Source organism: Cryptomeria japonica, chromosome 9 (assembly GCF_030272615.1).
Source record: "Cryptomeria japonica chromosome 9, Sugi_1.0, whole genome shotgun sequence".
Lineage (NCBI taxonomy): Eukaryota > Viridiplantae > Streptophyta > Pinopsida > Cupressales > Cupressaceae > Cryptomeria > Cryptomeria japonica.
In genome coordinates, this window is record NC_081413.1 from 260,497,689 (window position 1) to 260,524,600 (window position 26,912).

The 26,912-nt window shown below is 38.6% G+C and overlaps 1 protein-coding gene across 1 annotated transcript in view; it reads left to right on the forward strand.

The window, feature by feature from the left end:
- Positions 1 to 26,912, forward strand: part of LOC131061913 (aminopeptidase M1) — a 261,597-nt gene that overhangs the window by 86,733 nt on the left and 147,952 nt on the right. Inside the window, exons 6-7 of the mRNA XM_057995764.2 lie at positions 15,489 to 15,675; positions 15,772 to 15,865. Of these exons, the coding sequence (XP_057851747.2) occupies positions 15,489 to 15,675; positions 15,772 to 15,865 (281 nt within the window). The remainder of the gene's footprint in view (positions 1 to 15,488; positions 15,676 to 15,771; positions 15,866 to 26,912) is intronic.

Below are 26,912 nucleotides of genomic sequence, written 5' to 3' on the forward strand. Positions count from 1 at the left end.
TCCCCCTTTCCTGTTTTGAGTTTTTTGATCTTTGTCCCGAGGATCCAAGCGGAGTTTCTCGTGTCTCTTCGAGCGAGTTCGTGACCAGTCCGTAAGCTGATTGACGTTGGAGTAATGAACCAATGAGTCCTCCTGCCTGATCTGGCTTTCGGGCGTGAATGCCGAAAGCTTTGTTCCAAAATTTTAAAAGATTGCCTTGGATAGGCGTAAGATGGTAAGAACCAATGGACCCCGCCAACCCAGAGCTATAAGGCCAATTGCATAAAGTTTGCTACCCGACCCTTGCGAGGAACGGGCAAAAGATGATTTTCGCCTCCTAAAGGATCAAATTGCTCGGCCCAGCGCCTGGGTATTTTGATGCCTCCCAAGTCCAAATTTGTGGAGTCTGGCGAAGTTGCTGGGAGGTCCGACATTCTGTGTAAGTTTCCAGATTTTCTCCAAAGAGCAGATTTTCCCCCCCCCCCGAGATCACCAATATAGGAGAACGATTTTCGGACCTCAGGTCCGAAATTTTTAAAATGAAGGCGGAATGTTCTGAAAAGGATGCATAGGGTCCGAAAGCCCGAAAAGGCGCTTAGGTCCGAGGTTGCGGTGTCTTTTTAACGCGTTAAGCTCCGAACTTTAAAAAAAAAGCGAAGATCAAAGATATATCGCGAGGCATCTTTCGGACCCCAGAGCGAAGTTTTAAAAAAAAAAAGCGAAGTTAAAACATAAGGGAATCCTTTTCGGACTTTAGGTCCGAACTTTCGCGAAGGCAAAGTTTAAAAACATAATGCGATCCTTTTCGGACTTTAGGTCCGAACTTTTGCGAGTTCAAAGTTTAAAACATTATGCAATTCCTTTTCGGACCCCAAGTCCGAACTTTTGCGAAGTTCAAGCTTAAAAACATAAAAGAGATCATCTCCTTTTCGGACTTTAGGTCCGAACTTTCGCGAAGTTCAAGTTTAAAAACATAAAAGAGATCATCTCCTTTTCGGACTTTAGGTCCGAACTTTCGCGAAGTTCAAGTTTAAAAACATAAAAGAGATCATCTCCTTTTCGGACTTTAGGTCCGAACTTTCGCGAAGTTCAAGTTTAAAAACATAAAAGAGATCATCCCCTTTTCGGACTTTAGGTCCGAACTTTTACGAAGGCAAAGTCTGAAACCTAATGCGCTCACTACTTCCAACTTAAGCTCCGAACTTTTAACGCAAGAGCAAAGGAAAAATGCGAAGGCAAGGAAAAACGCGGAGGCGAAAGTCCGAAAGTCCGAGTTTCGGACCCTTTTAACGCGAGAGCAAAGGAAAAACGCGGAGGCGAAAGTCCGAAAGTCCGAGTTTCGGACCCTTTTAACATGAAGAGCAAAGATAAACGCAGAGGCGAAAGTCCGAAAGTTCGAGTTTCGGACCCTTTAAACGGAGAGTGAAGTTATACCGCGGAGCTTGTTTCCAGCTTGAGGTCCGAGGTTAAATCCGAAGCCGGTAGGTTTTAACGCAAAACCCAAAGCTTCAACGAAAGCATAGTTTTTAAACCACGGAGAGCCAAAACCTTTAGCGTAAAGCACAGTTTTAAACCACGGAGCCGAAGGTCGTATCGCGAAGCCAGGTTAAATCCGAAGCCTCCAAATTTGTCAAAATCCAAAGTTAGAAAGAATGCAATTCAAAATTTGAAAGAGCTCTCAAATCCGAAAAACAAGGAGGTAAGACGCCGCTTTACCCTCCCGTCAACCGTTTAAAATTCAGATTGCTAGGGATAGAACCGTGTGAAATTGATTAATCCTCTTTCATCCGCCAAGCCGCGAAAATTTAAATAGAAAGGATAACCGTTGGGATTCAAATTTTGCAGGATCGTCCGTTCGCTCCGTGCGACGAGGTCCGGCAATCTCTCGTCATTCGCTCCCATCAGGTAAGTACGCTTTAACGCGTATGGTCATTTAAAATGTGTAAATCAAATAGGCAAACGCACAAAATTTGAAATGCTTGGAGTCTGCATCTCCTTTTTATAAAACGTTATTCGAACATCCGAAATTTAGGATTCATTCCCGAGGTTTAGCCAGAAACTGCATCTCTTTTCAAATTCAAACTTCTCATGTTTTGCCTCTGTTGAAAATTAATCCAAAAATCCGACAGTGATAATGCATAGTCATAAATCTTCAGGAATATGATGCTGTTAAAGTTAATCAAGTTGTTAGCCAAAATGATATTTAAACTAATCCCGGTCTGTTGAAACACTTCTGTTATTATCTAACCCGCATTATCGTTCTTGTATCACCTTGTAATCCGTGTCTGGCTGTGCAGGATAAATGCCTAAATCGGCGGCAGAATCATCAAAAACACCCGCTGCAGCCGAAACCTCACGAGCATCCAAATTAGACATCCCGCGGAAAGTTGAAAGAATGAAGTATCAATATCAGAGGGGAGGATTAAGAGAGTCGAAGGTCCAGAGCGTCTGGGACAACATTGGTGACACCGACCTTGGCCACATTGATATTCAGGACTTCAGGGATCGGATCTTCTCGCCCAACGCATATGGCAGGCCTAGGCAAATGGTGGAAAGTGGCATCGCCCAAGCAGCAGGTTTTCCTCCAGCAATCCAGAACTATGAATTAGTAGTGGAGGCTGCTCGGCATTACGAACCAAAGTCCAGATTAGTGCTTCTGGAAGATATGACTATCGCCGACTTCTCCCCTGAGGCTATCGGTGATGCATTTGATATCCCCTTTCCAAATAATCCCATAGCTACAACAATGGACGAGGCGCAAGGGGCATATGATATGAACCCGGCCCGATGCAGGGCATTGATTAACGAAGAATGGTTCAAAGAGAAAAGGCCTCCGAACACTAGGATTGTGAAAAAGACCCCCAGGAGTGACTTTCATAATGAACATGGGGACATGGTCACCTTACTTAGTCGAGTCATGGGACTTCCTAAGTCTAGCTACTTTGAAGAGTGGATGTTCTATTTTACAGAGCAGGTCTTTGCTGGAAAGTCTAAGTTTGACTGGGCCCAGATCATAAGTGATAACATCCGCGTGCAGCTGATTGAACTCGAGACAAAGAAGTATTTCACCATGACCTCCTATTTGGTCTATGTGTTCGCAAAGAACCAGCCACTGCCAGGGTTAATAATGAAAGGTGAGATCGGGAATGGGCCTGGTCAGGTGAAGGTTTATGATTGCTACCCGCCGCTGCGTTACCAGGATATAGCTCAAAGGGAAAAGAGCAGCCCGGCTTACGCGGTTTGTCAGTACGAACGCGTCAACGACGCCTTCACAATGCGCCTAGTCAGGCTAATGCAGGGAGGGTTACACATAAGGCTCTCAGAGCAAGCTACCACTTTAGTGCAGAGGTATGGGGCCTGGTTCATTCAGTTCCCAAGGTTCTCCTACATCCGAATAGCTGGCTTCGATGGTGCTCCCCTTCGACTTCCGCGGTACCCAACCGATAAAGTAGTCCTCATGGAGGTGGCAAGACAATCACGCCCTGCCGGCATATTACTACGAGAGAGCAAGCAGGCTGGATTCGCATTTCCAATGATCATAGGCAGCCATGATGTCCAATTAAGAACCCCCACCCTAGCAGAGGATTCCCTTGCAGAGCTAGCCTCTTATGGCCTACAGGAACATTTCCCAAGGAAATGTTTTGATCATGACAATTTGGCGAAGAGAGCTTACGGTAGGCGCTACAGAGCAAAGGAGTCAATTGAAGATTATTGGAAAAATTGCTCCGATGACTACGAAGTCAGGCGACGGGAATATTCTAGATTGAGTGTGCAGCAAATGCGACTCTTTGAGTACCGTCAGGTCCCGGATCAGCTCACAGACTCGGGGAACTGCCTCCAAGTCCGAGAATTCGAGGCAGTAAGGCACCTCTTGCCAGGCGTTGATTGGTCTCAAGACCCAATCACGGATTTCGAAGTAGTTATGGCAGCCCCGACAAGATACACAGATCAATGGTTACATCACCAGATCGAGAGGCTAGTCCATGAGGGGGTCCAGTTTACTTACCATCTGATGGGCAGTTTCGACTCTCAGTCTTCCGAAGATGAAAGGACATCAGCTGAGAAACCAGAGAAAAGAAAGAAAGCTAAGGCTTGCAGAGGGACTCGGACGTCCAAAAGAACAAGAAGGGAGAAGATTCCCATAAGGAGGCCAGAGACCACTTCATCTTCAAAGGACCCCAGTTCGTCCGACGACGCCATAGAATTGGATTGCATACCTGCTCCGCCTTCCCAGAGCGACATAGATGCATTCGAAGCCAATGATCCTCCTGCTCCAGATATGCCGGACACCGAGCAAAAGGGCCCCAATTCGACCAAGCCGGGTGACCAAATAAAGGAAGGAGAAATCCCATCCACCCAGGGGATCGAAGTGCATGAACCTACCCAGCAGAGCCGTCACGAACTGCTACTCCTCCATGCAGCTAAGGATGACTCGACTGTCGAAGGGGAACAAAGAACAGACGAGATTCATGAGCTCGAGAGAACCAAGGAGCAACCGTCGCAGGAGGATGTCAGACAATTGTTCAGTGAAATAGGGGAGAACTCAGATGCAAACAAGGAGCTTCCTCCTTCTTTCACCCCTCCGATGGCGGGACAACTGCTAATTCGTGATCAGCCGGTTGAGAGCATGGGAGAACAAGGTGCTAACTTAACCCTATCCTCAACCCAGACGGTGCCTCAAGAGTGGCTGATCGCCAGAGCTCAGCGCAGGGCTGCCACCAAGGCACCCATCGATCTGGAGGACATCTTCTCACGAATGGATCAAGCAAAAGCTAAAGGGAAGAAGAAACCAAGAACATACTCTAAGATAACCAGGGATGAGCAAAGGAACCGCACTCTTCATATTGCCACCCCGCTCGTGGACAAGCCAGCAGATCAAATAACACTGGCAGATTATAGCATTACGACTGTCCCCATCGGACGAGCTACAAAAGAGCAAGAAAAGGAGGAATTTAAGGACTCAGTGCAGAACATACTCAGACAGCTCGAGGAAATCACTGCCGAAAAGGATATGTATCGGGCCCGTGCTGAACAAGCCGAGGGATACATCGATAAGCTCCCACGGCCATTACACAACCCCTCTGAATCCCATATTCCCCCAATAGCATTGGCGCAAAGGACCACAACTGAATTTGAAGGAATTCGGGATACCGCAAAGGCCGTCAAGGAATGGGTGCAGGACATCAAGAAAAAGGAAGAACAGATCCTTAGAGAAGTAAAGGAAATGGCTCTCCATCGAGAGCTCACTCTAGTGAGGCTGTTGGAGGTAAAGAGAGAATCCCTTCACATGCATGAAGTAGCGGCCTCTACCCTTCCCCTCATAAGAGCTCTTTTCTGGACACATACACAGATTCCCACACTGCCTGACATCCTAGATCCCCATGGCATCAGTGTTCTCAAGGAATGGTACTGGACCGTCACCATGAAGAACGACGCCCAGGAAATTATTGACAAAGAAAATGACGCATGTGAGGCAATTCTGGGGAACATGCAAGAACTAGGCAAGACCATCCTCCGATCAATGGTTTCGGGGTGGATAAATGACCTATCCGACAGTGTAATCCGGCCGGATTGGGAGGAAAGATTGGGAGCAGATAAGGTTTCTTATTCCATTGAAGACTTGAGTTTTGCTGGTCAGTTCCATTCAGACATATTGTGCTTTGAGCGTAATCGCTCCAGCTGGAAGGACGGTTTAAGGCACGTGGACCAATATCTCGAAGGCATGCAGTACAAAATTCGCCACCCTCCCATGCCACCTTTTAGTCTCCTCTTCCAATTATGCATCAAGTTTCAGGAATATGTTCGCAAGGATCGAGCAGCAGGTCGTGATTTATGGCGAGAATACCTGCATGGCGAAGACCAGTTTCTACAGAAAGAATGTGAAACCAAAATAGAGAAAGTAGTTTCTCAAAAATGCCTTTTTCCCTCCAAGTCTTAAAAGGTGCACTTTTGTCCCAAAAGGGTGACAGTTGACTTCTGGTCAACATATTGTAAAGTTTTTTGTACACCTTTTTTTGATTATTCCAATTGTTGTAATTATCCTTTTTTGGGTAGTTATTGCTCCCTTTGGGGTGGTTGTTGATATTTACCCCCCATTTATGGGTGTGGGTCCCTCTTTTTGTAAGGATGAATCTGGGCCACTTGTCTAGATTAGATCTTGGCCATTCATCCATTTTTGGAAACCTATTTAAAGGGACTGGTTTTCCCTCATTTCAGAGGAAGTTCTGGGATTGTTGCGAAAGCTCTGAAGGAATTTGCAGGAATTAATACAATGGATTAAAATTACTTTCAAGTTTCCTTGTGAGTGCATGGTCTCCTTCTTCATTTAATTTAGAAAGCTTTTAATTATGTCTGTTCATTTTGCACAGCAGTTTTTACCAAGCATCTGATAGAACCTCCACAGTCCATACCATTAGAGGATAGCTGATTGCTTTTTCCCTTTCCGCATGGTTAATCTGGGCTATTTTATGATTCAGTTCGATTATCAAATATATACATATCATGAATGTAGAAGTTCTAATATCGTATTTGGTAATATGAAAATCTGGTTTCTCCTTTGAAGATTGCACTAAGTTTATGCAAACATTGTGTCTGAATGACTGATGATGCTTAATTTGGTTTCCTGGAGGTGTCTGTCTACTTGATTGAATTTGCTGTCCTAGTTAGAATTTACAGTTCTCTCTCTCCCTATCCTTCCTTTCTTTCCTCCCAATTTTATCCCTTTTTTTAGAAATCTGCAGTCCTGCTAAATCAGCTTCAAATTAACCAACGTCACCTGAAAGAAAACCGTAAAAGGTCCCCGGGAATTTATACATGGAATTGCCAATCAAACGTAAGTCCCCTTGTGTTTCCAGCATAAACACATCAAGCCACTGAGAGATCCCGCAGTCAAGACCTGACAAAAGAAACCTTGAGGTAGTCTCCTTTGATCAAACTTAGAAAACAGCATTAGAGACTTCCTTATCTCAAGAGAGAGTAGGATAATCAGTCGGCTATTCTATTCTGCGTTGGCCGTATGGAGTTTGCAGCAATGCGATTTCATCCACGTCAACACGCTCCCACCATGGAGATTTTGTGGCCTCAGTTCTTTTTGGTATTTATCAATCATATGTTTGTACTCAACTATACAATGTGTCTCTTCAATTGAGTGGTTGGTGCTTACATAATTATCCTGTATTCCTTCTGATTAGTTTTACGCATTGGCTGGAAAGACAACTTGGATTATGTACACTGTTTTTCTGAAGACATACACTTGTTTTAGTTCTTCTTATCAGTCATTATTTTTGCAATTCAATAATACAATAATATGATCAGATGTGATCAACATATGACATTTTTCAGTTCTTGCACAAACGCGGTTATCTTACTGTTGTTTGTTCAACAGTTTACATAATGTTGTGTAGTTTTATACTATGATTAAAGGTATTCGAATTGATCATCTAAGTATACAACGACCTCATTTAGGAAGAGTGATTGATGACTAGAGAGCCACCAAATTTGATTTAAGGCAATTCATAGGGTTGAAGGGTGAAGTTCCAAGCGACCCTTGTGTGTAACTTCAATATGTTGTTGCTGAGCTGAAGGTAGATGATATGTGATGGAAATAGCCGAAGGCCACGCAGCCATCGGAGATCCATGGACTTGAAAATGGAACAACTTAAGAACGTTGGTGGATTGTGTGGGAGTCTAGCCAATAAAGAGATAAGTTCTTTTATATTTGAATCATGTTCATGAATTTTCATTAATTCATTCTATTGGGATGTTGAATCATGTCTGATTGATGTTTCTTTTCAAGATAGTCTTGAACTATTATGCTTCAAGCTTCAAAGGGAGCTTGGGAATAGACATGAGAGCCCATACAAGCTTTCAGCTCATTCCTTCACTTGAGAAGATGGTTGAAGGTATGCCATGTTCATAATGATTGTGATACTTATGATGGTTGCTTTCCTTAGTGGATTCTTATACTATGTAATCTTCATAAGATCTAGTTGTCACAACAATATATTAAGGATTAAGAGAGAGTTCTATGTTCCCTACAATCCTTAGTAAAATGCTTTGATGAAAGAATTGACAATATTCTATAAACTTAGGATTTTGTAAGCATGATGTTGATCCTATCGGTTTAATGTTGAAATGTTAATTCTGATTTACATACGATTTCTAACTAGAAAGAGTTAGTTTCAGAATTTGGAATAAAACTAGGCCTAATGCATTACTCTCTAGAGTTAGAAGTATGCCAAGGATCAAATGAATTGATATCTTGAATAATGGATTGCAGTGTTTCTACAGCTAACTTTGATTTTGCAGATCCATCGGAGTACAAACAGCTGATTGGATCCTTGATATATCTAGTTAACACTAGACCAAATATTTGTTATGCAGTGAGTGCCCTCAGCCAGTTCATGAACAAACCGAAGCATTTTCATCTTGTTGCAGCCAAGCATATTCTGAGATATTTGTGAGGCATAGTTGGCTACGGGTTGAAGTATCCAATCAACACTGTCATCACCTTGGAAGGCTACTCTGATTCTGATTGGGCAGGAAGTGTATCCGATAGGAAGAACACTTCAGGAATTTGTTTCAGTTTAGGTTCTGCTATTATCTTCTGGGCCAGCAGGAAACAATCCTCAGTTGCATTAAGTATTGCAAAAGCTGAGTACATTGCGTCGAGTGTGGCATCAAGAGAAGCAGTGTGGCTTCGCAAGCTTCTTGCTGGGTTGTTCGGACAACCTTGGGAACTCACTTTCATTTATTGTGACAATCAGAGTTGTATTAAGATGTCTACTAATCACGTGTTTCATGACAGGTCAAAACATGTGGAAACTCATTATAACTACATTCGTGATATGGTACAAAGAGGTGCCATTCACCTGAAATATGTCAGCACTGATGAGCAGATTGTAGATGTTCTCACCAAGCCTCTAACTCGTGTGAAGTTTGAATACTTCAGAGAGAGACTTGGAGTTGTTGAGAACACAACTTTGGCTGAGAAGGAGTCTCTGTCCCAATGATGCACTAAGTTGCATCTTCCACCCTCTGCGGGCAATGCAAGGTGGAGTCATCCTCTGTGGGCAATGGAAGGTGACATTGGATTCTTCTCTGGGAGAAGTTGAGGTGAAAGACCTCTTTCCACCCTCCGTGGGCAATGCAAGGTGGTGTTGTATTCTTCTCTGGGAGAAGTTGAGGTGAAAGACCTCTTCCACCTTCTGCGGGCAATGCAAGGTGGATCCATCCTCTGCGGGTATGCATGATGGGTATCATGGAAGGAGTCCACGATGTACTTAGGATTCATCCTCTGTAGGTATGCATGATGAATATCATGGAAGGAGTCCATGATGTATATTGAATTCATCCTCTGTGGACATGCATGGTGAATATCATGGAAGGATGTATCTTGGAACCATCCTCTATGGGAATGCATGATGAATATCATGGAAAGAGTCCATGAAGCATGGTCACGTTGTAACTTGATTATTCAAGGGATCCTCCCTAGCTAAGAGGGAGTGTTGAAATGTAGCTAGGTCGAATCCCTAGCGTAATTAATTTTAATGTGGCCCTTGGCCTTAAAATTAATTGTATTGATATAATTGATTAATGTTTAGGGTTGAGCCCCAATTTGGATAACTTGTAATTGAGCTGGGCCCAAATAGATATCAATGTAACTTGTGAATGTTAAGGACAAGCCCTATTTGGGCGCTCAACTTACTTAACTTATAATGGTTATGGGGCAAGGCCTATTCATTGTGTAACTTGTAATTCAATAGGTCAGGACCTATTGAATATGTAACGTGTAATTTGGGGTAGGTTCTATCTAATTTGCAAATTGAATTTGTAAATTGGCACCAAGGCCGACCTAGGCATAAGGGTTAAAGGCATGTATATAAAGGAAGTGACTTGAGGTCACAAGACACACATTCAGTGAATATCCTCTATCTTCATCAAGTAGCGAATTGCCTTCTATAATCAACAAATCATCTTTAGTGATAGCTAATTAGTATTAGAAGTCAGCGAACTTGATTGGAAGATCAGTGAACATAATCTAGAGGTCAGCGAACTCCTTTCAGCTGTGAGCAAACCACTAGTCAGCAATCTGCCCTTGTGTTCTGACCTGCAATCTTCAGCAAGCGAAGTAGAGTTACAACCCAGCGAACCCTATCAAGACTGAGCGAACATCTTGCAAGGCTGAGTACACTTCATACAAGGACAACAAAGTCAAATCTTGACTGCCAAATTGAGCTATAGGAATTTGATTCTTCAAATTGTTATATCTTAGATAAGTTGTGCTTGTGCCCTAGAAGGCTATATTGTAAATCTGTTGTATGGTTAATATAATACAATATGAGATAGTTGTTGCTGGGTTTTTCACCTCCAAGAGGGAGGTTTTCCCAGGGTACATGTGTGTTATGCGTATGATTTACTTTGCATTCTGATTTTCTGTTCTATATTGCTAATTTGATTGCTAAAACTAACAAGTCAAGGCAGTTAATGAGAAGCTAAAGGCCAAAATAGAGAAACAAAAGTTTAGTAAAGGAGGTCAATGCATGGAGGAACTATGTTCAACAATTTCAGCAACCATTGACATGTCGAAGTCCGGCAACCACACCACCTCCCTTGCTTCTTGCTGAGTCAATTGATCATATGAAGAAAATGAAGAACTTAGCACAACTTCTAGAGGCTTGGATCAGCAAATCTTTCACAATGGCTAATGAATTTGTAAGAAATATGATGAAGATACTTGGTAGAGCCATTCGAGTTCTTGAGATGGTTCATAACCTCATGGTGATAGTTGATGCCTTCACTCATACTAAGGATGTCACGATTCCAGTATTGCAAGTAATAAGGAAAGAACCTAGATAGATACTGACACAAGAAGGGGTAATCAGAAAGGAATCAACTCCTAATCTGTTACAATGGTCGACCTTGCTTCAAATGAAGAAAATCCTTTTTGAAGATGTGAGTAACAGATGTAGTCAAGTCGAAGACACCGTTCATCCTATTCATGACAAGATAATTGAGGTGATATGCATCATTCTTGACAAAAGGGTGGAAATTGAAACGGATGTGGACATTCGTGGACTAGAAAGCAGGATAAAAGTTATCTTTCAGGGAGAAGGTGGACCGATCATAGAAAAACATTTAGATCTTATGCATGCCACCATGTTCCTCATTGATAAAACAAAAGAACTTGAGCATGGATGGGAGGTCACACTTCTTGCAGCCTTTGTTGAAGTAATCCACCTAGAAGAACGTATGAAGAATCTACCCGAGATTCCAATTGCTGAGGTTGAAAGCATGACGTCTAGATTCATCGAATATGCCAGGAAGGAGAAGGAAAAAGGAAACAAAATTCTAGAAGAAAGTTTGTTATGAGTCCACTTGGCATTTCATTTTTCTATTGGAGGATGCTTCCTCGATTTTCGTGTCAGCACATGTTGTCTTCTTATTGGTTGATTCATGATGATGATTATCTTGATAGGCTTTTAATGTGTATTAAACCCTAATTAGGGTTTAGGTGGCAAAATCTTGGCCTTTGATCTTCATTTGATCTCGACCCTTCATTGTATTTGGGAGTCCTATATAAGCTCCACTCATTTCATTTGTAAAGGTTAATAGTGATATTAGTAAGCAATAGCTATAGCAATAGAGTAGAAGAGAGTAATAGTGCTAGAATATTGGCAAGAGAAAGACTCAAAGAATTGTTGTTTGCTTTTTGTTGAATGAAACATTGAAGTTATGGTGTTTTTGCTCAATCCTTGAAGCTTATTGCATGGTTCTTTTGTCATCTCAAGTCAGTCTTTTATTTTAGTTTTAATGTTTAGATTACATGATGGAATGTTGCATTTGATATATTGTGAAGTTCGTCATCCATACCACTATCTTTCTTGCTGATTGTAAGTGAGCCTTGTGTGGTCAACTGGAACATTTGAAAGTATTTAAGTTCGATTGTTGCTTAATCATTGATATGCATTCTATTGATGATGTCTATGGTTAGCAGTGATTTGAAAAATCTTCAAACATCCTTAGAAGATTGCACTAGTTCTAGTGGAGTTGTTTGTGTATGGCAAAGCTGTAACTAGTTGAGTTTCACTTGTGTCATTTCTTCATCCATTCATTTTAGAATAGCTTAGAATTCCTCTAAAACCCTCATTCTTTTGCCGTTTTGTTCAGTAATCATTTAGTAGTCTTAGGAAGAAATCCTATTGTATAGCATCTACCAGTCACTTCATGAGATCTTTTTCGAACCATAAATGCCCCTTGATGAAACGACAATCACAACGACCAACTAGGCTTATCCACACGTAGTGATCCTACATACATGAACCTTGGAGTCTTTTAGGGTGATCCTTAAGCTAAATCTTCAACATCCAAGAGATTTTGTTCAAGAGAGGATAAGATACCTTGGTATTTTATTCTGAGTTTGCATGTGCCTGAGCAACACATCAATACGTGGTACATTGATTCAAGTGCTTCTCGACACTTCACTCATCAGAGGGATTGGTTCACAGAATACATGCCTTTCACTGATTCGGTGTTCTTTGGAGGAGGGGAAGAGTTTACTATTGTTGGGAAGGGCAATGTGTAGATTCAATCTGGTGGGAGGAATTTAATTAGGCATGGAACTCAACTTTTTCTCTGTCAGTCAGATTATGAGACACTCTCCTCTGCTAGATGTTGTTTTTAGTTAACACAAATGCTATATTGTTGATCAAGAGACTTGCACTACAGTTGTTGTGGTATTGAGGATCATGGTCTTTATAGACTTGTTGATACTGGTGATTCTCGGAAGCATGCCATGGCTACCAAAATTTCTTCTATCAACAATCTTTGGCATCAATGGTATGGGCATCTGAACATATATTACCTCTCTCAGCTAGTTCGGGAGGGACTGGTTGTTGGCTTACCTGTGATTTAGACTCAGAATCATGGAGTTTGCGGAGCTTGTCAGGCTGGAAAGTAGCATCAGACTCCATTTTTAGATGGTGATTCTTGGCGAGATTCCAAGGTATTAAAATTGGTTCATGCTGATATTTGTGGACCGATGTACACTCCTTTAGTTACTGGGTCCAGGTATTTTCAGTTATTTGTTGATGATTTTAGTCGCAAAATGTGGGTGTGTTTTCTTAAACAAAAATCAGAGGTGTTTAGGGTGTATCAGAAGTTTAAGGCCTTAGTAGAAAGAGTCTGGTCAGGAAATAATAACTCTTAGGTCTGACAATGGGGGGGAATTTTGTTCTTCTGATTTCTGCAACTTTTGTGCGCATAATGGCATCAAACATCAACTTACCACACCTTACACCCCTCAGTAGAACGGTGTTGTTGAGCGGAGAAACCACACAATAACTGAATTGGCTCGGTCTATGTTGGAACATAGAAGTGTTCCAAATTAATTTTGGTTAGAGGTAATCTACACTGTTGTCTATCTTCTGAATTGGTCTCCCACACAGGCTGTGAAGAAGACCCCACAGGAAGCCTGGTTTGGTAGGAAGCTCAAAATCAGTCACTAGAAAGTCTTTGGCTCTACAGCTCATGTTTGGATTCCATATGCTAAGCGCACAAAACTTGATACCAAGAGCCAAAAACACATGTTCTCAGGATATAGTGAAAACCACAAAGGATATTTGGTTGATTGATGTAGAAACTGATCGTCTCATATTTTGTCGGGATGTTGTTTTTGATGAAGAACGAGGGCCTTTTCAGCTCTCCTCTCCTATTTTGTGCCCTAAGGATCAGCCTCTGAAGGCTAAGGATTTGGTTGTTCGTCTTCCCTTATATATTCTAGGAGATACCTAGATATATAGCAACTATAATTCATTAGGTGTTTTTCTTTAGTACTACAATTCATGGGAAATGTTTGGTTGTAGTGTAGGAAGGCATGCATATGGTTTAGGAGAAGTGAGTCAACATTCTTTGACGTCCTTGTTATGTGTGATGATTATCCATATGGAGAAGTTATCTTACATGTTAGTTGTAGCATGCAAATCACAATATGGTCATCATATAGCTATTTGATTGCTGGTATTCTATGTGGTAGTTACACAAATAGATGATCAAACTTCTTTGTTGGATGGTTATGCAACTCAATCTATTTGGTTGTATAGATGTGCCAAGGTTGGACATTATTATTGTGATTGAACCTCGAAGGTGAGAAAGTTTGTTTGGAGGTTATATGTTGCTAGCCTATAGTTTGAGACAATGTGTGAAAGAGATCTATTATATTGGATGCAATTTAATGCATAATACATACATTAGTAAATGCATTGTTTTTGTGTTCCTTTTTTTTATAATAATGTTTTCACACATGACTCCATCTCTAATGTGTATTGTGGCTTGTATGTTGTTTCATGTACTTCCTTTAATGTTTATTAATTGAATCATATAACAAACATAATCATTTTAATAATATATTCCAATATCTCATTATAAAGGTTGTCTATATTAAAGATTAATTCTCATAAATGAAATTGATAAATTGTAATTGATGAAACTACTATTTAAGTTGGTGATAGTTTCTCACTTTAAACCATATAATTAAGTATCATCAAAAAGTATAAAGAGCAACTATAAACTATTTATATTCGTTCTTGTCCATCATTTGAAGCCTTCTCTTTTTTTTCTAAGCATAGTTACCAAGTTTAGGTTTGGTTTGCATTAATTTTTATAGCTTAACTGCATTTGTCTGATTTCCTAGAGAAATAAACAAGGGAAAGAGGTGCTCCTGATAGTCAAAATTATGAAAAGTGATGAATAGAAAAAAACATAAAAAGTGAAAGCTGAGTAGTGAAAATCCTAAAATAATATGTAGATATTTTAATTGTCATTCCTATCAACTAATCCCTTCACCTGCATTTTCTTATGCATTTCATTTTGCTCCTCGATGCTTCAAGACTTACGATGAAATTTCTTTTGTGGGTAGGTTCAATGACTTTATTAAAACCAATTTCACACCAGCTGGTTGTGGGAAGCCATATTTTTTATCTCAAACATGAAAAACTTAAATTTGTGAAGACTGTTAATATTGATTGTTTAAAATGGGTCTTGGAGAACAAAATAGTATTGTTTGAGTTTTCTACAAAAACTAAAACACCAAAACATTATTAATAGTTTTTTTCCTTCATGAGCTAATGTGGTGGCAAAATCATCTTATGTTCTTGCCTTGATAATACTAAGAAGTTATATTTTATGATGTCACCTTTGGGCAATTTTTTAGCAAGCACAATACTGTTATAGTGCTTCTGTTGGAAATTGTAAATCGTCTTATTGAAGTAATCAGACATGTTTTTTTGACTATTTCATTTTTCTTTATTAACAAACATGCCGGTTGAAAATTTATCAAATAATATTTTGATATATAAAACAAGACAAGATAATTAAAAGGTAAAAGCCACTGTTGGGTTCTTCAGCAAGTCATTTTAAATTTCAAGTTTGACTGGGTTCCTTTTCTCTGCATCATACGTATGGCTTCCTGTTTAGCAGAATCTACAATAACACAGTTTTGCTCATCCTCACAGGCAAAGTTTAAAATAACAGTTCAAGCACCTGTTGACCGTGTAGTTTTGTCCAATATGCCATCTATTGAAGAAAAGATTGATGGAGCTTCTAAGACAATGTCATTTGAAGAATCACCTCTTATGTCAACCTATTTGGTGGCAATTGTTGTGGGGGAATTTGATTATATAGAAGGAACAAGTACAACAGGTGCATATAAATTTTGTTTCAAAAGCAAGTAGTGGCAGAAAACATTTACCACTAATGTAGTGAAACTCACATTGCCAATTTGTTGGATAACTGCAGGAAATAAAGTTCGTGTGTATACTCAGGTTGGAAAGACAAGCCAAGGGAAGTTCGCGCTAGATGTTGCACTGCGTACACTTCCATTTTATACCAAGTACAATCCCATTGTGATCTAGTCTCTTTCTTCGTTAGTGCTCTATATCTGTCTGATATCTATAGACTGATCTCTTGCAACCTAGAATGTTAATGCACATTCAATCTAATTATTTTCTTTGTCTTCTTTAAATATCATTCTTAAATCTATTTATATTATTCTTATTTGCATGGTTATTTTTGGCCCCTTTGGTAGATCAAAAGGTGCCTTATGTTGATTCTGCGCACTTTTTATTTCATTTCCTAATTTGAACCTCTGTTTGGTGGATTAGATGTACTTTCCTTTTGATATGATCATTGTCCTGATAAAAAGAGGCAACATTTTCTTGAGAATGCTTTCATTTCCATGTGTAGATTTTGTCTCTTTCTAAAGAGATTTAAGGCAAGTTGTCTAGATGCCAGAAAACTTAAGGGTTACATCTCAATTCCTTGTCACCTTTTAATTATATATGGCTTTTTTATGTGAAAAGAGCTGGAAATTGGAATGCACATATATCAAATTTTCTATATTTTTTTTCAGTCAAGCAGTGGTGCCTAATTGAGTGGATAAAGGAGTATATACTCCAGTCCCACTCAATTAAAAAACTTGTGGAAATTACATACAAACTCAATACAAAATTTGTAATTATAAAACAAATTTATAATATTGAAATAAATGAAACTAAAAAAAATTAAAAAATGCATATTTGAGATGGAAATTTTATTAGAAGATGGTGTAGATAAATAAAGGTGCTTGGCGATTAGTGTATCAACATTGATGAGTGTGCTTTGTATACTTGTCTCAAATACTGCAAATATCACGATTCCTTGTGTTGATTTTAAGTGATCAGATTAGCAGTATAGAATAGAAAATCAGAATGCAAAGTAAATAATACACATAACACACATGTACCCTGGGAAAACCTCCCTGTTGGAGGAAAAACCCAGCAACCAAAGATCTAGATTAGGCAATAACCAATTGAAATTACAATGAGCTTCAACACTTGAAGCTATATGCACAGAACCCTAGGGCAGATAGCAATCATAAACTTATCTGCAATACAACTGTTGTTGTGACAGGGAGGATGGCAGATTGAGGTCGCTGTCTACAAGATTGATCTGCTGTCACAAGGATGATGTTTCGCTGACCCTCAGATGATGTTCGCTGCCCCCTTTAGACCAGTTCGCAGTCCTTCAAGAGAGTTCGCTGTCCTCTAAATGTAATTCGCTAACCTCTGAGTATAATTCGCAGATCGCAGAGAAGATAGGGATTGTATTCACTGAATGTATGTGCTTCAATGACATTAGCATAATATATATATATATATATATATATATATATATATATATATATATATATATATATATATATATATATATATATATGAGACTCTAGCCATCAATTTGCCTTAGGTCGGCTAGGAGTCTAATTACAATGCAAGACATAAAGTGGTGCCAAAATCAAATAACCCCACACGTTAGGATAGGGCAGGGTTAATCCATAAGTTACATGTACCGCCTCACTTAGGGCACGTTAAACACAAGATGTTTAAGCCTTCTAAAGGCCAGCAGGGCTATACACACGTTAGGTGTGCTAGGTCGGCCCTAGAAAGGGGCTCCGACCTAGCTACTTATAACACTCCCTCTTAGCTAGGGAGGAGACCTTCACAAGATCTGAGATTCATGGCTGCTCCCATGAACAATGCAAATGAATACAATCATCATGACTACTCCCATGGATGATGTTCACCATAGCTACTCCCAGAGGTTGAACAAGCACAAGTGCATCATGGAATTTCTTCCATGACATCCATCATGCCTACTCACAGAGGATGGAGGAGGGCTTTCACCTCAAACTTCTTCGAGAGAAGAGTGCATCACCACCATGCCTACTCGTAGAGGGTGGATCCACCATACCTACTCACAGAGGGTGGAACGAGGGCTCTAACCTCAAACTTCTCCTAGAGAAGAATGCACCACCACCATGCCAAGTCGCAGAGGCTGGATCCACCATACCTACTCGCAGAGGGTGGAACGAGGGCTTTCACCTCAAACTTCTCCCAGAGAAGAATGCATTACCCAAAAGATGTGGCTTCCTTTGAAGCTGAAAGAAACTAGCTCCCTTTGAGCTTGACAAGATCCCTCTGAAGCTAAAGATTTCAAGCTCCCTCTAGCATTTCCTCCTTTTAGAAAAGGAAGTCTTCATTTGACCTTTTCTCTTCTTGAGATGTCCCTATACCAACTTTGGCAGAAGAAGCAAGAGGAGCAGACTTGAATTTGTAATCCCGAGCAAAATGACCATACTTGTCACACATAAAGCACTTGATGTGAGATAAGTCCTTCTTCCTTTTTGATTTAGGGGCAAGATCTGAGTCTCTGTCTCCATCCCACTTCCTTCCTTTGCCTTTAACCATATGCGAAGCAAGGACTTGATTTTCTACATCATAATGATCACGCTCAATTCCTCTTGCTATCAACCGTGACTCTTCTTGTATGCAATCTGCTCTCAAACGATCGAACTTGGGAAGTTCTGATCTTGCACTAATTCCTTGAATGTAAGACTCCCAAGATGTCGGAAGACCATTGAGAGCAAGCATGGTCTGTAAGAACCCAACTTGGCTCTCCTCTGCTGACTGTTTCTTTTGAATGCAATAGATTTGAATTTGTTTTGGTTTTTGAATGTTTATAGATTTTTTTGTGTTTTTTTTTGGTAATAATGAGCAATGAAACAATACTGGAATAAACTCCTATGCTTAAAATAATACTGGAACAATAATATTACTGCTGGAATTAATTTACGAAACTATCAAGGGAATGTTTGTTCTGTTTTATGGCCAATATGCCTGGAAAACAAATTCATTACAATGTAAGATAAAAACCTGATTTTTGCTGTCCCAGTAGTTGAAAAAAATCTGCCAACTGCAAATTTTAATTTTTTTGAAAAAATTACTGTTCACGCGGTACTGTAGCAGTCCGTACGGCAGTACTGTAGCGCGGGTACTGTAGCAGCAATTGTATTTTGAAATGATTGCTTCAATTCTGATTTTTAATGGCTGCCAAATGAAACTGTAGGTCTGCAATTAATATATATTCGAAAATCTGGATACCCTAGATGTCTTCCCTTCTTTTTAAAGCCCAAATAGAACTCCAGAATGAAGCTCTCCTGAAATGCCAAATTTAGTGGATATTTCACCACCTCAAATGGTTGCAACACTGAAGAATTGTCGCTCTCCAATGGTTGACTGAATCAGAAACCCTTGGCTTCTTCTCCCAAGTTCATAACAAACAAATATCAATTCTCTGGATGGATGATATAAAATGAGCTCTTAAGTCCCTTCTTATTCTTTCTTATGAGAGCTCGAACACTTTCTTGGCCAATGTGGGATTAAAGACATATTCACACATTATAATATTAAAGTGACTTTATTATTATAAAGTTACTTTATAACTTTATAATAACATTAAAATATTTAAATAAATCACTTAAGTCACTTTTAATTAAATTAATTAAATATAAAGTCACCTTTTTTAATTTTATTTTATTTAATGACTTAATAAGAAATTAATTTAATCAATTTCTCCTTATTTCTCCACTTAGCCTTCGGAGAATGTAAAGGCTAAGAACTCCAATGAGATGCTAAAAAGGTGGGGACATTACATGGTCAAGTCACCGTCATCAACAACCTTCCCAATGGATGAGAGTTGATCTCTCAAATCAGAAATCCTCATGAAGTATGCTATGACGGATTCACCTTTCATCATCTTGATGTGATGAAGCTGCTGCTTCAAGGCTAGGGCACAACTGGTGTTGTTGATTTCGTACATCTCTTCCAATGTCTTGAACATTTTGCTGGCAGTCTTCAGCTTGGAGATGATAGGTACAATATGATCCTTCACGAAGTCAACCAACATTCTCTGAGCTTGAAAATCTTTCTTCCTCCATGAAGTCTTTTCCTCTTCTGCCTCAGGTTCAATGGATGATCTCTCCACAAAGTCTGCAAGATCACTTCCATTCAATGCAAGCATGATTCGGAATCTCCATGACGTGAAGTTGGATGGACCATCTAGTCTATCTTCAACCCTGAGACAGTTCAACATTTCGAGTGAAGTGATGAGAGCAAATAGGAAGAGAAGGAACAACTACAATTAATCTGATTACCCCTAATTCGAACCAAGCTCTGATACCATGTTGATTTTAAGTGATCAGATTAGCAGTATAGAATAGAAAATCAGAATGCAAAGTAAATCATACACATAACATACATGTACCCTGGGAAAACCTCCCTCTTGGAGGAAAAACCCAACAACCAAAGATCTAGATTAGGCAAGAACCAATTGAAATTACAATGAGCTTCAACACTTGAAGCTGTCAGCAAATATGCACAGAACCCTAGGGCAGATAGCAATCATAGACTTATCTGCAATACAACTGTTGCTGTGACAAGGAGGATGGCAGATTGAGGCCGCTGTCTACAAGATTGATCTTCTGTCACAAGGATGATGTTTTGCTGCCCCCTTTTAGACCAGCTCACAGTCCTTCAAGAGAGTTTGCTGTCCTCTAAATGTAATTCGCTAACCTCTGAGTATAATTCGCTGATCACAGAGAAGATAGGGATTGTATTCACTTTATGTATGTGCTTCAATGACATTAGCATAATATATATATATATGAGACTCTAGCCATCAATTTGCCTCAGGTCGGCTAGGAGTCTAATTACAATGCAAGACATAAAGTGGCGCCAAAATCAAATAACCCCACACGTTAGGATAGGGCAGGGTTAATCCATAAGTTACATGTACCGCCTCACTTAGGGAACGTTAAACACAAGATGTTTAAGCCTTCTAAAGACCTGCAGGGCTATACACACGTTAGGTGGGCTAGGTCGGCCCTAGAAAGGGGCTCCGACCTAGCTACTTATAACAACACCTTGAATATATAAAGTGGCCGAACTCACCCAACATAATATTTTGTAATATTTTGGGGACTAAACAAATAGTAAGAGTTGTAAGGATGTGGACATTTTGTTTTGTTAGAGTCACTCAAGAACTCAAGCTACCAATATCAGCTCGAAAACCAAAACAACCTTCTGCAAGAGAGAAAAACAACAGCATAAATTTACAATAATAGATGCAAAATAAATTAGATCAATATGATCAATGATGTTTATATGCAATCTATGCAATACAAAAAAATGTACATATGAGACTTTGCTTATATAAACAAGGCTGAAAGATAGGACTAAGTATAATGATGACAAGTGTCTTAATCCTATGTGATATGACAACTACTGATAAGATAGAATAAGATCACATGACGCCTAAGACCTAGAAATATTCTTATCTCATTAAGTAAACTTAACATTTGAACACGTGTGAAATGGTCCTAAGTAGGAACTAGATAATTTACCTTGTTTACACTACAAAGGAGTAAACTGGCTAGCAAACACCCCTCTTTGCACCAACATGTTTCAATGCTCATCAATGATTATTTCACTCATTTGACAATTGTTTATGTGGGGTCATTCTCCTTGGATTCTATTAAATTCCTTGAATCATGGAGTCCTCATTATAAATTTCACTAAAGCATGGTCAATTTGTATCAGCAGACCTAATCATATTCATGATAGACTTATTGAAACTCAATATATTGCTTCCATACACTCTAAAGATCGTCAATGACAATGGCGCTCAATAGCTCTTGCACTTTCACAAGTTATTTCAAGACAATTGTACTTAATTTTGTAAAACTCACCCCTCAGATGTAACAATTTTTTTAATTCACTTAATAACGATTATCAACTTAATAGGCCAAGCATTTTCCCTCTAGCTTAGGAGTTCTAACATCATAATTTCTCCTTCACCATGGTGGCGTCAATATAGCATCACCTCTTATATGCTTACACATAGAAGTGGTAAGCTTCCAAGGTTAGGGTCATCCTTAGAACCAAACCTAAACCTTGAGGGATCATTCATTATGACCTTTCCTATAGGTCCCCTTTGGGAAATTAGAGGCTTTGTAGTGCACACACCAATGATAGAGGGAGTTCATTCTCCTCTTATATGAGATCTTTGATCTTGCTTTTGACTTATGATTATTAATTAAACATTGCAATCTATCAAATTAGTCCAATTATAATGGAATGATAACAATTTACCATCAAGGGTTGGTTCTATACTAAAAATCACCAATCAATAGTGTATAAACATACACATATACATAGGGGTCATATCATTTTATAATACCCAAATTCTCATACTGATTGATACATAGATTTTGTCCAACATACATCATAAATACAATGATTAGTTTCGACATACATTACCCATACATAGTGGCTAGATCCAACATACATCACAAATATATAATGACTAGCTCCAACATACATCACATATACACAGTGACTAGCTCCAACGTACATCACAAATACACCAATGACTAGCTCATCCATAATGGCTCAGTAATACTTTCCCATTGTGCATTCTAGATAGAAAATAAATGTCGGTGCATTACATATTATGTCTCGAATCCCATTCTTTTCCTCAATCTTGTGTGCCAATGGAAATTGGGAAGAGGATTTGATGTATCCTATACTATATCGGGGGTTCATCCTCAACTCAACATGGTCAAGTATACCATCTAACAATCAAGAAGAGGATTTTGTAAGATCCCCAGCTAGCTGTTCACTGAGAATTCTGACTTTACCCTTTGACAATTCTGATTTTCTGATTTTCACTGAGTTTTCTGAGTTTTTTGAAAGTTTGCAATTTTGGTTTTTTCGGTTTTTTGGTTAGGAGCGTGATACCAAATATCAATGCAAAGGGTTTAACATTCATCACATGCATAAGAATAACATTTTCTGAGCATAATTTACAAATTAGCATGGACTGATCTAAAATTTAGAACTCTGATTTTATTGACAGCTTCAAATTATTTTCCAGATCTAAATATTAAAATATTGAATGACAAGAATTCTCATACCCAGAGGCTCCAGAAGTGTCTTATTAAAAAATTGCTGATGAGTGCAATGTCCAGATGCAAGAATATCTACCAAACAGCTACAGGGTCAATTTGAGTTTTAAACTCCAAATCGTTATTTATGAAAGCTGTTAACACCCTTATTACAGAAGATCGATTTTCTATTCCATCATGGCGTCCTTATTAAGTAAATAATAAATTAAATGTTAAGGCTCAAGGCCAAATGAATACTAATCTGGCTCCAAGTTTGCTGCACACGATATATTGATGGACTATTGCTTTCTGGCTTCCCTCTGTGTCCAGATTGCCTCTTTGTATGGTGGTCGTTGCAATGATATTCTGCATTTTATTCCCCTAACTCTAAACCATCTGCAGACAATAAATTGCTGATAATCACTGAAATTGCTACCGATTCTGGAACCATTAATGAATGTAGCTAAGTCAACCTCCAGATGATGTCCAAGATGTTGATCAAATTCTGATTTATTTTCAGCCAACCCTAGACGCCAAATTTGGAAGAAATCTGTAGAATCTGAAATTCGATCCAATAAGCACAACTGGAAACCCTAAATGGATTTCCCACTGACTGAATTTGGGTTTGCGTCCAAATCACAGTCTCCTAAGGGTTTGCGTCCTTAGAATATTTCCAGGCATGCGCTGAAATTCATGGGAGAGCTCCAAGAAAAATAACTCGATAAGTTTCAGGGATGAAGGCATATTTTAATAATTCTCCAGCAGTGACGCCAAAATTTTCCCTCTCTTATGCGATCCACAATTCTTGTCGTGAATGAATGTCGTAGCCTAGTTGATTCCGACTTCAATTGCATGTAGGCCACCAATGACAAATCTATCCACCTAGTAAGAAGTATCATTTGACATATACCAGTTGTTGACCTTAGTGATATTGTTAGTTATCTTCTTCCCAATCCTAGATAGCACTTGGCATTGATCACCATCATACTATAGGTGACTGCCTACCAACCCTCCTGATGCAATGGTTATCTCTGGTTACTATAACTTGCACAATAGCATAACTACTTGTGCAACTATTGTCATATCATATCTAGGATACCCATTAGAAACCTTCACCTCCATAAACTAGGTGAATACTAGATAATCCCTTGCATCCCAAACATTGATCATTGACATGATCTAATGACTACTTGTCATTGCTCAAATAGCCTAAGGTTCACACTTGACGGGGTCATACATAATAGGATAATAGGATTTATAATACTGGTCAAGTGCACCTAGATAAGTATATCTCAATCGACTAATTTAAGAGCCTATACATATATTCCTATAGGTATGGGGTTAAATTTCACAGATACATAAAAATCACTTTGATCCCACACAAGATGGCCTCTACTCAATAGGTACACATAAACAAATACTGACTATAAAGTAGTCAAATCCATTCATTTTATTCGGCTTGCTATTTCAACCACATTATGTATTAAGTACAATTTATCAAATTTCCTTTACTCGTTCATAACCATCTAATACCCCATTTTATCCTCATACCAAATCCTATTGAAGGGGAAGGTTAAACAAGTTAGGAACAACCCCAAACTTTTTATTTACCCCCCTAAACCCTCCCCCAATGAACATGAGTTCACAAGGACATCCTTCACCCAAGGATTGGGCCTATGTAGCCACTTCCAAATGAGATCAAAGTCACATGTAGTTCCCCTCACTAGGTATTTTTGCACAAATCTCATAACCTAGGTTTTGTTATCAATCAATAACACTTAATTGTAGATATGAAAGCATAACTAATCTCACAATATAGCAACTCCACAACACTTCCCTTAAGGATATAAAGATCTCATATTAATCTCATTATTATTCATATTTCAACATAAATATGTTGTAACCCTTTTAGGTTCATCTCAATAACATAGCACTAGGTGATTACCTACACAATAAATTTTCTTTGTTTGCACACATATTGTGACCATTATTGTATGACTCATGACACAACTTTCAATACTCAACATCATGCAACTAGGAAATAACCATACACAACAACAATATAGATGTAAGGTCTTTAAACTCAATGGATCACTTCAATATGCTAAGGTAGTACCTTAATAAGAATGCATTTCCTAACTCTACATACTATGGTGCAACTTAATGTTCTTAGTATAATTCATTGACTAGATAATATTCACACTTGCTACTCATATCAAAAATTTAATCATGAACACCTTAAAGTTTCAACTGCCATAACGTATAAATTTACATTGATGAATATCCTACAATCAATGAGGGATTCCCTATGAATAGATTTGTATAATTTATCTTTCAAGTAATAATGCTTATCAATATGTAGGAAAACCCAACTAAGTTCATAACCTAGATATGCAATACTTTACCAATAAGAGCTTGAGACAAAACATACAAGTAACCCATAACAACTTAAATGAGCGTATAAAAAACTCATATTAAATAAAAAATTCAACCTCGATTGAAGGCATTGATTCTAAGTATTCATAATAATAAATAGACAACAACTAATAAATATCATACATAAAAATCACCATTTGAAGAACCAATAAAAGCTTGAGACAAAACATACAAGTAACCCATAACAACTTAAATGAGCATATAAACAACTCATATCAAACAAAAAATTCAACCTCGATTGAAGGCATTGATTTTAAGTATTCATAATAATAAATAGACTACAACTAATAAATATCATACATAAAAATCACCATTTGAAGAACTCAATGTCTCACCAAGGATACCAAAACAAATATAACAATTCACTTACAGTATGCATTCCTATATAGATAATGATATACCTAGTACATCTCTAGAATAATCTTGTTGATATCATGAATAATTGACATAATCACTCTAATGCCTATTTGTCTAAACAACTAGAATCGAGTTTCTAATAAGGATTGTTGAGAAATTTTGGTGTTTTTAACAAAATCTTTCTTTTGAATAACAAAACATCAGAAGTGTGAAATGCCTCATGTAGGTGAGCAATTTATAATAGATGGTCGCTTATAACCCTCACTCTAAAATATTTTCTTCCCATAGACTTGGAAACAGTCATAAGTTATTGAAATCATGCAACATATCGTTCTAAAAAGAGGACAATGAATTGACAAGTTTCACATAGCTACTTATTTTTATAATAGGGATATTCTTTAACTATATATATGATATATCTCAAGCTTCTTGTTTATGGTTTATAGAGGCTATGCTTTGGATAGAAATTTTACCGAATGTAAATTATTGGATATGGAATAATGCCACACAAAGCACCATTTATTAAATCTTAGGAAATAGATAGTTCCTTATTTTCCCTTTTGACGACAAAGCTATTGTGGAAATGTCCCCATAAATAGTAAAATATTCTATTATGAAGTGAAAAATTCCATTTGGTGTTAGTTTGGAGGACTCAGGATTTTTGTTTCCTTCCATTTTCTTTTATGAGTAAGCAGTTCAAATCTGAATCAACATAAGAAAAATCTCTAATCTCTAATCTATAAAACTATCTGTTTCAATTCAACTTGTATAATAGCGAGTGTAATGAAAGTTGCTTAGTGTAAAGCAAATAATGGTAGGGTTCATGAGAAATATTGTTGACCAAGCATAGGTCAATAAAGAGAAATGATCATTAATAGGCCTTGTAGGTAGTGTGTGTACATATAGATGGTAGAAGCATATCAAGAGAGTTCAAGCCTTCGTAATTCATCGTAGATGATGGAAATGTTTTTTTAAAAGAAACTCAGCTAAAGTTTTCCATAAATAATGATGACTTTTTTAGAGGCATATGAACTTACTTGTAAGGAGAAGCACAAGAGCAAGCAAGATCAAACAAACAAGATCAATAGGAAGCTAGTCTGTTGGTTCCCCCCAATTAAAGATCAGATCAAGCCTAACTTTGATGGGGCCGCTAGAGGTGACTTGGGTCCTTCAAGAGTGAGGTCTGTTCTCAGGGACAGTTTGAGTATTGTTATTAAAGCTTTGTTTGGTAAACTTCTAGATGGCACCAATAATATGGCAGAAGTTCATGCTCTTCTTTCAGGATTAAAGCTTGCAATCAATATAAATATCCACACTCTTGTAATTG